The sequence below is a fragment of the Uloborus diversus genome, chromosome 10 (genome assembly GCF_026930045.1).
Source record: "Uloborus diversus isolate 005 chromosome 10, Udiv.v.3.1, whole genome shotgun sequence".
In the NCBI taxonomy this organism is placed as follows: Eukaryota; Metazoa; Arthropoda; class Arachnida; order Araneae; family Uloboridae; genus Uloborus; species Uloborus diversus.
Genome location: NC_072740.1, coordinates 131,276,150 through 131,288,485, shown reverse-complemented (window position 1 = coordinate 131,288,485; position 12,336 = coordinate 131,276,150). Strand labels below are relative to the sequence as shown.

Sequence of the window (12,336 nt, the reverse complement as noted above, 5' to 3'; positions counted from 1 at the left end):
ATCACATCAAAAATTAACTATTTTTTCTCAACTAATTTAGACTTATTTATGAAACTTTTTCTGTTTTTTAAAGAGCCTCTGCAGGATAAATAAGGGCTATTCAATGCAGAAACACAACTCGTATTTATTTTTGACTGTCAGTTACAAGTCATACTTTTATTTTTGGAAGTGTGCCATGCGAAAATCTTAGTTCCAAAAAGGGCGCCTTGACTCAAAAAATCTAGGAATCACCGTACAGTCCTGTCCTAATAGTTTTTTTATGAAGCGACAAAAAATGCGACATCTGTCATCGTGTTCATCTATCCACTAAAATATTGCTTTTATGTGGCTTATTTCGACATTACGCTATTTTTAATGCGCAGATTTCAAAAGTTAACATTATTTGTCTTCTTACACGTTTCTATTGCACTTATGATCGTTAGCAGAACAGGGAGTCATGCTATACGCTCTTTTACAGCAACTTAAGTACAGTCTATAAATCAAACCATTCTCGTATTCTTGACCGTAGATATGTGCTGTCACTTTCTATCCCTTTTTTATTGGGGAAGCACCATGGGTCCACTTTTGTCCTCAAAACTGAGACTTGGAGCAAAAGATAAGCCACAAACGATGCCGTGGGAGCAGACCATTTACGAAAGGAGAGGGGATTAGTTGCTTTTATGAGGGTAATAAAAGGGAACGTTTATGTAAATAAGAACTTTGCTTTTGCATGTGAAAATACTCTCATGCAAAATCACTTCTTGGTTCCACATAATTTATTTCCATTTTGCTAAACCATTGTTTTGAAAAGTAAGAAAAGAATAGAAGGGCGCCTTTCGAGAGGGCGCACCGGGAAAAGTCCCGGTCAAGTCTATGGCTAGTTCGGGCCTGGTGATATACGGTTTTGAATACTTTTAATTTCACAAACAAAAATTATGACGACCACATCAACTATGCGTAAAAGTTGACCATGCAAAACGTAAAATAGATACGACAGTACAAATGAAATGATAATATCTTCTTTTGTTGTACGCTTTACTCATACGAAACGAAACATTCCTTTTCTCCCATTCTTTTTCAGATTTTATTTATTGTCTTCAAATAGCTCCAATGTTTTAATTGCACCTTCTTTTATAAGATTTTAAAAATAGAAATTAAATATTTGGTTTCTTTTCTATTATCAAACTGCCATAATTAGTAAATAATCCTATGAAACTAAATAAAATTTATCCAAGTATGTTTAAAAAAAAAGAGAGAAAAAAATCCGACTTGATTTCAGGAAAGATTTTCTTCTTTTTTTCCTTCTGAAGACATGTTCCATCATATAAGCATAAAAGCTTGCTTTGAAATTCCTTTCTGATCTAAACTGTTTTGTTGTAAGAAAATAATGTGAAAGGGTTGACCACAAAACACTAAAACCTTCTGACTATTCTTTGAATGGAACTAACTTGCTGGGATGTTTGCGAATAGCACTCCTTAGGGAATATAGAACTCCCAGTCGGTCTAGTTATTCCTCTCTCACCTGGGGGTTTTTAGTTGCATGCACAAAAGTATCCTTTAGGGAAATAGGGGATTAGCCGCAAGTTTAGATCTTTTGTAATCATTTATCTTTAAAATACTTCCCACACCTGAGCAACTGATATCTGGGCACTCAGAAGGGATTTAAAAGTCATCGGAGTTACAATAAAAGAACTGACCAGCAAAGGGATGTCTCTGTGTTTATTGGTCGTTTTGAAGTGTCACAATATATCAAAAGGCACCGAAGAATACTTTTTATCCTCTTAGAAAATCATTCCCACAGTTAAAGCGTTTTTGTCCATTCAATTCTCTGGCTCACAGGTTGGATCGATCAGTCAATCGTTTGAAGAATGTTTTGTTGAGACCTTTTGAAACATAGATCATCTTACATTTAGTAGTAAAAGAAAAAAAATGATATACTGAGGTTAGAGCAAAAAAAAAAAAAAAAATAAATAAATAAATAAATAAATAAAATAATTAGTGTTATTAAAATAATTGCTTTTTGTCCTACCCTCTATTGTTTATTATTTTCCTGTTATGTACTGTGTAAATGTATGAATATTTCAGCACATATTAGCAGCCTTGTATTTTATTGCAACATTTAATTCAGTGCCTAAAAACTAATAAAGCGAAGCAATTTTCAAATGCAAGCTGAACAGCAAACACAACATTAAAATCCCGATTGCAAAATGGGGAGAAAAGTGCTACTACAAGCAAAAAGCAACTCCGATTGTTATCTGGCCCCATGTGCGTTAAGGGTTTTCGGGCTAGTCATGGAATGGGTTAAAATCTTTTTTCTTATTAGCCACTCTTTTTCCATTTCTACTAAAATCCCAATATTTAGTACCGTTTCGAATTTTGCTCCTTAAACCATACTCTCATTCCAACTTAGTTTTTTTTATTCTGAAGCCTCTAAAACCAAACCACTAACCATTTTGACCCCTGTAGAACTCAGATGCTGGTCATCCCTAGCAATCCAATCGTGTTTACATTTACTCCTCACATCAATAAACCTGATACTACGCTTTAGGCAAATTTCCTTGAGTACCAGGTTCATACTCCTAGCCCATTGGTTTAATCAGCTTCAATGCACTTCATATCTGGGAAGCAAACCAACTTTCTTGGACATTTGTCGAACTGTTGGTTGCTTTGTCCAACAGGGAATCCCATTCTTTTGTAAACTCATTGTTGTTACTATGGCCTACATTGTTTGTTCCCACCCACAAAGTAACTACATCTTCTTTATTAAATGCCCCCTTCTTTTCAGCAACCATATTTACATCTCTCACCCGAGCTCCTGACAAACAACACCTAGCCACCTTACACCTAACACTCTACCTATTGAATCTCCCAAAATTATACCCTTTGTTTCTCAGTCTGTTTCCTCAGCAATCTTCCACCTTTACCTCTGGAATATTCCCACTATCTAACACACAGCTAATAATGCCCACCTCTTTTTTACTAACTTCCCCCTTTCCAATCCCTCAATGTAGTTTTTAAGTGAAGAAACTCCTTTAGAGGAGTTATATAGTAGATGCCAGTTGAGGGAAGGAGGGGGCAGATTTAAAGAACAAAACCTCAGGAGTCCAGAAGTTGCTGTCTGCTTTTAGCCATTAAACTATTATTGAGAGTATCTGTCACTGTATTATCATTAATGAGTTAAATACATCTGTAAATGGTGTTCAACTGCTTTCTTTTTAAACAGTAAGGTTTACCTTCAATAGGGTAAGGGAAATAATGCAGAGATGGAATTGGAAGAGATGCTATCACTCATTTCTACTTCTTTCAATATTGAACAAGTTACACTATATTCACAGGCTTGTGGTAGTGTATAAGAGTTGTGCTTGCATATACTTAAATTCACAACAATAATAGTGTGATACATAAAAAGTCTTCATAAACGTCTACTTTTCTTACATTTTGCGTAATATACTGAAACAATTGTAGTGGGTAAGGATCGGAAATAAGTTTTCTACTCTCTAATTAAGAAATTTCTTCATTTACATGTAAAGAATCCTACTTTACAGATATTCACTTAACATGGTGGAGTCTGGAATGGATTAATCATGACAAGCAAGGGTTAATTGTAGTTTTAATTTTAGTTTGGACTTTTTCCAAGTAACTGGATGTTACTGTGTAACTTAATTCTGCTTTATTTTCACAGAGTAAATGCTTTCTTTTCATTACACAATGACCAGACTTTTCAATCATTGATACATAAAGCTATGATTTTCATTTTAGAGCCATAAAGTTTGTGAAAGGAGTAAAATCAACTCAAAACTACAGATTCCTCTGATCTAAAAATTGCTTACATTTTTATGTTCTCCATTATCATCGAATTTAATGTATTTTGTTTCAATTTGCTTATAAATTGAAATATACCCATGCTTACTTAGCCAGGTACTTTACTAAGCCAGGTTTTGTTCTTTGGTAACTCTCATACCATTTCAATTTTTTACTTATTGTGCCTTGAAAGTGTGATGTAGTTAAATAACCTAAAAAATTTAATTATCTTTCCCAGTCATAAATTTAATGTGAATCCTTTCCGAGGTCCATGTAAAAAATATATATATGAAAAAGAAGTTGAAATGTGATGCTAAATTCTAATTTATATTATTGTATGCTTTAAAATACATGAAAATAAAATGCCTTTTTTGGTCAACAAATTAGAAATCACTCAAAGGCATAATAGTCTTTCTTATTTTTTGAACTAAATTCAAGTAAGTTAAACACAAAACTTTATTAGCAATATTTAATCATAAACAACATGTCAAAGAAAGTGACATATCTCAAAATTCTAGAAAAGGCTTTTCTAGTATTTTGAGAAAGAGATTAGAATTAGCAAAAATGTATTTGATCCTCACTGCTTTAGAGGCTTTGTGATAAACTAAAACTATTTCATCTAACAAGCAGTTTTCTTCTGTTTTCTCATTGATTTGTTTATCTATTCGTTTTGGAAAAATAAATTAAAAACCTATCTTAACTTAAATTTTCCAAAATGCATGTTTATAGCTTTTGAAATGTTCTCTGTAAAGTTATCTATACATATTTGTATATTTATGGAAGTAGTCAAAATCCCCTCCCCCCCTCCCCATTTTACACTTCAAAACTCAGCAACAGTAGTGGCCACTAAGTTTTTTGGGTCTGGTGGCCAGTTGGATACAAGTCATCAATAGTACATGCTGAGTCATATTTTCTCTCGCAGCTCCCAAGGAAGCCAGGAAGCAGATGTAAAAAGCTGTCTGGCATACTCACAGTCCGGAGCATACGTTTAAAATTTTTTGCATTCTGTTGTAATTTCAAGTATCTTCAAACTACGAAATTTCTTTATAGTATGCTAGCTTAGAAGGGCTTTTTTGAAAATAATATTTTATTTTATTTATTAATATATTTTTGGTTTTTGCGTATTTTGTGGGAAAAATCAAAATTAGAAAATAATAATCACTTAATTGTAATTTTCTGTTTATTTTTTAATTGAAGTAAAATATTTGTAAGCAAACTTTTAAAAATAGAATCAACACACACACAAAAAAAGTTTTTAGACATGCCATAACTGAACACATGCTTAGCAGAGCACTTGCTTGTTCCACTTACAATTACAATCTTTTTGCATCCTGCACTTATTTCAGTTATTTTAAAATTCAAAATTTAATATGTAATAAGCTAGCTTAGATGAATTCTTTTGTAAATATTTTTTAAATATTTTATTCATTAATACTCTTTTTGGTAGTTGTGTATTTTAAGCATTTCTTTTTAAATTAAAGTATTTTTTTAAAGAACCATTGAAAATAAAATAAAATGTATAAAATATATTTAAACATGCCAATACTGAACTTGTGCTTGGAAGAAAGTTGTGTGCTGTATTTAAAACTATTTCATAGAAAACTGTGTAAGTCAATATCAACTTGCATGAACTGTTATTAAAAAAAAAAAAAAATGATTATGCAAATCGTTTCATGTCATGTTTCTGAAGGTCTCTTATTTAAAAGTTTTAGTCTTTGCTGTATTTTAAATATTTACTTTCAAACATAATTATTGAATTAAATTTACTACTCAAATTGTTTTCATTATGGATGTATACTATTGTGGACGGTTTAGGGAGGTTATGACCCCATGACCCTCTCCTTGTGTCCACCCCTGATCTGGTATCAATAATGGCTTTAAATTATTTAATTACTTCATTAAAAAAAACCCTCTTAAATTGTTAAATGTCCCTTCCCTGGCCTGCAGATTTTCTTATTTAGCTATTTTGATTCGATTCTGTCACAGTGATACAATATTTTCTACTGAAAATCTAGTTAAACCATCCAATTTCTTACGCAGTAGCCTCTTTTGAGTTCAAACTTGGACAAGCTAAAATGTTAAGTGTTTCACTCTAATGTTTATTCTCCTACAATTTTCTCTTTCATACTGATGCAAAAATTTTAACTTTATTTCAAAAAAGTTCACAATTTTCAGGCTTACTAAATGTATTGCATATCAAATCTGAAGATAATCATTTTATGGTTCATTGATTGAACCGTAATTCTTGATGCTTATTTTGATTTTTTTGCATGCCCTTCATTAGAGTTTCCTTGAGAAATTTTTAAATGTCCTTAAAAAGTCCTTGAAGAGTACTTGAATTTTATTTGCAAGATACAGGGAAAACCTTGAAAAGCACATGACAGAGAAGAAGATCGCTTACTATTTGTACTGATTATCTCCAAATTTTTAATTTTGTCACTTACATCCCTTTGCTTTCCAATGCCTTATATAATTTTTTTTTTTTTTTTACGAGCATTGTCGTATTTGAAAATAAATCACTTAAAACGACCATTGCATAATAACTTGCTTTTCTCCAACCCTACTTTTTTTGAGTTGTGTCACTTTCTTTGCCTGGGTGTGATATGTAAAATTGTTACTCAAAGATGCTTTTATTCTTAATAATTGCATTCTTACTGTATATTTATTATAGATCTTTTTATTTTGTATTTAGGTATTACTTTTCTTAAAAAGTTCTCTAAAGGATTCACTTTTCTCTCAAGAAATTTTATCATCTCATGAAGATGCTCAGAATTCATACATCGCATTTTTGAAGCAAAGTCAAAAATTTGAAGAGCTGGAACATCTATTAATGTAATTTCCTCCATTTTCAAATGTATGATTCTTTAGCTTGGACTTTGATTTTCTATGAATAGCATGTATTCCTGAAGTAGATAGGATTTTCATTAAATTTTAACTTAGAAAATACTGTAAAAGATGTAATTTATTTCCTAATTTTCTAGTTATTTTATTCTTCAAAGTTTCTTGGTAGTTATCTTTTAAATATGTGATTAAACTGAAGCTTAATCATAATTCAAACAAAAACACAGCAAATGACACATTTATGACAGTACATAGTTTCTAAATTTTAATAGGTGTGAGATTTCTCAGCATGAGACAAATTAATTTCTAAATTTATTAGGTATTTCTTTGATCCAATTGAGTATCCTTATTAGTGTATCTATTTGCACATGCTGTCTTGATGATCAGTTGATTCATTGTATATTTTTGTTTTCTTATTCAATAACTTTCTCTAAATTAATATGTATATTTTATTCCTATGTACCAAAAGTTTTCTATCTTTTATTCTATTTATTTATTTATTTATTTATTTATTTATTTTGTTGTTGTTTTTTTCCTGTTACAGGTTGCTGAGTAAAGATGAAGATGCGGCTGTAAGTACTTATGCAAGCTTAATTTCTCCTTTATTACTACTCCCATTATTTCACATTTGTATAAACTGTTTCGATTTACATTATTGCTCCCTTATCTATAGTATTTTAGTTTAGAAATTCAAAAAAAAAAAAAAAAAAAAATCGTTTTTTCCTTTATATTTTCATAGACTTTTAATAATAAATTTCTGAGAGGATGTACTGAAATTATTTGAATTATTCTTGGAGTTATAGTTAATTTTCTTAAAATAAATTCTTTTGCTCTCAATGTATTCCTGACAAATGAGCATCTCAAAGGTTCTGTAAGCCTGTGTATTTCTTCAGTGTTAAATTCAAAATTTTATATAAATAAAATGGATAAAAAAAAAGTCAAAAGGAAGTAATTTACATCCAGATAGATTAAGAAACAGCTGGCAAACAAGATCTACATCATATCAAACGTTTGGAGGTACGAGCATCTGAAGCTTTAAAGGAAAGCAAAAAAGCTATTATGACTGAAAGATCTGCCAAAAATGTAGCTTTTGAGGTGGAGGAAAGAACATTGTATAAGGCACGGATGGCTGATTGAAAAAAAAAATGCTTATAACATACCATTAAACTAGAGATGCAACGAATATTCGGCCGCGGCCGAATATTCGGCCTATTCGGCCTGTCAGCCGAATATTCGGCTTCGGCCGAATACCTAGTTTACTATTCGGCCTTGGCCGAATACTTGAAAAAAAGCTTGTTTGTCACTTTTTCGTTGAAAATTTTACATCTTTAAATTTGTATTCATCATGTTTGTTGAATATTTTCAATGAAGTCAGCCTCTAGCACATTGTCAGGTTCATTATCCAGTGCATTGTCATATTTAATGGTGGACATTAATGAATGGTTACTAAGATATATCTACAAAATTACCTCTGAAAAAACCACACAAAATAGTTTTCCCCTGACATATTAGGAAGGGTTGATACTTCTTATTAAAGTAATTATAATGTACTGATAAACCATACTTTAAGAATAACTTAAATAAAAAGACTCAAAAAGCTTTTATTTTTCTTATTCTTTAAAATACAAAATTTCGTCCAGACATAAACTATTAAGATTCCTTTTACAACATTTTGAAAACCACCTTTGTAATGTCTGCAGTAGTATGATATGTCCAGGTTCAAACCAGATTTTTAATTAGCCGCAAGGGAAAAAAGGGACCTGAAGTCTAAAACTACTAGTACTTTGTATAATAGCTAAACTTAATACATAAAAATTAAAAAAGTCTTTTAATCCACTTTTATATACTAATCCACTAAAACATTAAAAATATATATACAGTGTGACAATGCTATTTTTCAAGTAATAGATTATGAATGAGAAAAAAAAAGTAATTGTAAATAATAAATTTTCATTTTGAATAACATAGAGCAATTGGTTCATTAGCAGTAAATATTGCATATGCATAATCCTGATCCTGACACTGCAATATTTTTTTTTTTTTTCAAAGATAATGAAGTTCTGTTTCATATTAAAATAGGATATGATTGTTTAAAAATTAGATTCAATTGTTTTAACCAAACAATGAACATTTTTATAAAGCCTGCACAAGGGAAAAAGAAACATTGCATGATTATAGAGGGACAAAATCATTATTTTAAAAATAAAAATTTAAATCAAGGGACCAAGAATAGGTGTAATGGTCAATTGTGAATGTGATATTTACAAAATAAAGGAAATAAGACTTATCAAGTTTTAAAATACAACTAACTAAAGGATTCAGAAATTTTGGTATAAACATATTTTGGGAAAAAATATCAATACAAAAACAGAAGTACACTGATTTATAAACACCATATGAAAAATTACATTTCAGCTAAATAAAAAAAAATTATGATTGCAAAAGTGGAACTGTTTTCTTTGGATGTTTTAGAACAAACGAAAATAAAAAATTAAAAAATATTGCAAAAATATTCAGTGTCGTGAAACTTTACGAAATCTCAAAATGCATCATTATTTTAATTAGAAAGGCAGAGAGAAAAATAAAAATCATTTAGAGTACAAGTATTTCTAATCTAACCTAGTATTCTATCACTTAAAAATGGAATTTTTTGCACTAAACAAAAAAAAGGGGGGGGGGAAACTGCCCCTCTTGGCATTAAGCAATAACTATTAGTGTAGATTGGCTTCTTCAAAAATAATTGAATGGACACAACAACTAGAGATAGAGAAGTGGTTAAAATGATAAACATAAATATTACACAATTACTTAGAAAAAAGAAATGCGGGAAAAAATGAATTGAAACTTGAAAAAAATAATTTTGGGGACTTGGGAACATATCATAATTTTATCATATGTTATCATAAAACAGTTACTTATTTTTATACGCACGCAAATTATGATGTAAGAACAATAATTTTTCAGCATTTTCAGGAGAAAGTCTATTTCTCTTTTTCTCATAAATGTTTCCAGCTTCTGAGAACAATCGTTCACTATAAACAGTGCTTCCTGGTGCTGAAAGGTATTTCCTGGTTAACTGAGATAGATTAGGATAAGCTTCAGTGTTTTGCGCCCACCATTTTAAGGGACAGTCAGTTCTTCGCAAAAGTGGTTGGGAAAGATATCGGTCAATTTCATTTTGAGTGGAGGTTTCTTCCGGGGCTTCACTTAGTGGTTGCGTTGCAATTTCATTGAAACACGCCCACAAAGAATTTTGTGCTTCAGATGTTGGAAGGAATGAACTTGAAATATTTTTCTCCAGTAATTCAGCTGGTTTAGTGTTGGTACTTTTCATAATAGCTATAAGTTTTGACTTAACTTCAGTGTCTTTTGCTTCAACTTTGTTGAAAAAAAATAATTTAAATCTCGGATCTAACACTGTAGCAATGCAGTAGTGTTCATTGTTTTGAATTGATGAAAATCTCTTGTCTAAACTTTGGCTAAGAGTATCCTTCATTGTACCAACTCCAGAAAAGTCGCTTAATTTATCCAAATATAATTTTAATGTTGTAAGTATTGGGATGACTTCTGAAATAAATGATTTTGATAGTGAAATTTGTTTTGTTATTTCTTCGAATGGTTTCAGAAGATGGAGCACCTTTTCCAAAACTGTCCACTGATTTGAACTTAAGTTGCTTATATCCCCAAATTTAGAGGCATATAGAGAAACTGCGTTTTTTTGATCTAATAATCTTTCCAGCATGTAATATGTGCTGTTCCATCGAGTAGACACGCTTTGTATTAGTTTTTTCTCAGGAACTTTTAACTCATTCGCTTGAATGCTTCTCAATCTTGAACATGCTAAGGGAGAATGACTGAAATGTTTAACAATCTTTTTTCCTTGAGCAATTAAATCGCTTATTGATCTTTGTGATGCTAAACCATCGCATACAGTCAAATGCAAGGAGTGTAAAAAGCAGGATTCATTTTTCAAGTTTGAAATACGTACTCCTTTCTTGATATTTGATCCTTCATCACGTAATACTATGTGGATTTTGTCATTCATTTTCCAATCGTCAACCACTGTTTTGACCATATCACAGATAGCTTCACCAGTATGGCTTCCCGGAAAATGCTTCGCTTCCAGGGCAGCGTGATGATAAATAAAATCCTTTGATATCCAGTGGGCAGTAAAGCTCATGAAACTTTCATTGCTGACAGAACTAGTCCAAATATCCGATGTTAGTGATATGAATTCTGCATCTGATATTAATGTTACAACTTTTTTTTTGCAATCTTCATAAAGAGAAGGAATAACTTTCTGTTTAAAATATTCCCGGCTGGGAATTTTATACTGTGGCTGAGCTTTTTTCATTAAATTAATGAAGCCTTCATCTTCGACAAAACTAAATGGTTGATTGTCGCATGCTATCATTTCCGCAATTAAAGTGTGCAGTTCTACTGATCGGTTGTCATTAATGTCCCTTTTTTTTTTCTTTTCAAAAAGTGAATCAATGGTTTCTTGCTTCCTTTTTACGCCTTGACTTGTACTGGGTGTAGATGTAGATGGTATATTTGCTTCCACAACTGCATCACAAGTTTGGTTTTTGCTTTTTTCATTATATTCTTCTGGATGCTTTTTAGCCAAATGGTTCATCAGTGAGCTTGCAGTTGCTTTTTTTCCAACTCCTCCTCTTGACAGAATACTTTTGCACAATTTACATCTTGCTTTTGTGCAATCATTTGGTATAGGTTCAAAAATGCTCCAAACAATACTTCTTTTATTGACAGAAAAATCCATTTTGCTTTCTTTGAACTCAGAACAGAATAAAATACTTGCTTAGAGCAACTAATATTACTGACCCTTATCAGTTAGAGCTATTACACTCTTTTGAAAGGGGTTCTTATCAGTTAGAACTAGTCCACTCTTTTGAAAGGGGTTAGGGTAGTGACAGAACAACTATTGAGCCTATTGAAAGAACAGGTTTGTAAAGTAAAAAAAAATGTAATACCAGATTAAACCAAAACTTGGATCTGCACAGAGCTACTGCCTTCTTGCCATTTACAACCCTTATCAGTTAGAACCAGTCCATTAGTTAGAAGGGGTTAAGGGGGAAAGGATACAGAACAAGCTTTGGTAGGGGTCAAAAGAACAGATTTTGAAAGTAAAAGAGGAATGTTGAAAAAGGAAGTTCTTATGAAAGGGAGGTAAAAAAGAAGCTTATTTGAATAGATTCTTTATTTTTTAGATTACCAGTTTAAAAAGAAAATTAAATAGGTTTACATAAGATGAATAGGATTGCTCTTAGTGCCTGCTATTAGTAATTATTTGGCCGAATATTGTTAAAGATAATACTAATGCTTTCAAAAAATAATTAATTCACTCCAAAACATTTTTTTTCTAGTGTGATATAGTATTTTAAGCTGTTTAATGCACACAAATGTGCTTTCAATACAAACTGTGCTTTGTTTTTAGACAAAAACAAGTTAACTATTCGGCGGCCGAATAGCCGAATATTCGGCCTTGACTATGGCCGAATATTCGGTATTCGGTATTCGGCTAAATTACTATTCGTTGCATCCCTACATTAAACCACTCAGACTGCCCTAAACAAGAGTGCAAACTTTAAATGCATTTTCTCCAAACAAGATTACTCGCATTCTAATGCACCACTTGAAATTTGGTACAGACTTTATTAATACACCATCAAGATTGTCTCCTCCTAGGGGTTTTTT

At 31.4% G+C, this 12,336-nt stretch overlaps 1 protein-coding gene across 1 annotated transcript in view; it reads left to right on the top strand.

Annotated features, from left to right (window-relative positions):
* The window catches only part of LOC129231529 (spermatogenesis-defective protein 39 homolog), a 120,957-nt gene that overhangs the window by 68,557 nt on the left and 40,064 nt on the right, over positions 1 to 12,336 (top strand). Inside the window, exons 7-8 of the mRNA XM_054865870.1 lie at positions 6,473 to 6,612; positions 7,166 to 7,193. Of these exons, the coding sequence (XP_054721845.1) occupies positions 6,473 to 6,612; positions 7,166 to 7,193 (168 nt within the window). The remainder of the gene's footprint in view (positions 1 to 6,472; positions 6,613 to 7,165; positions 7,194 to 12,336) is intronic.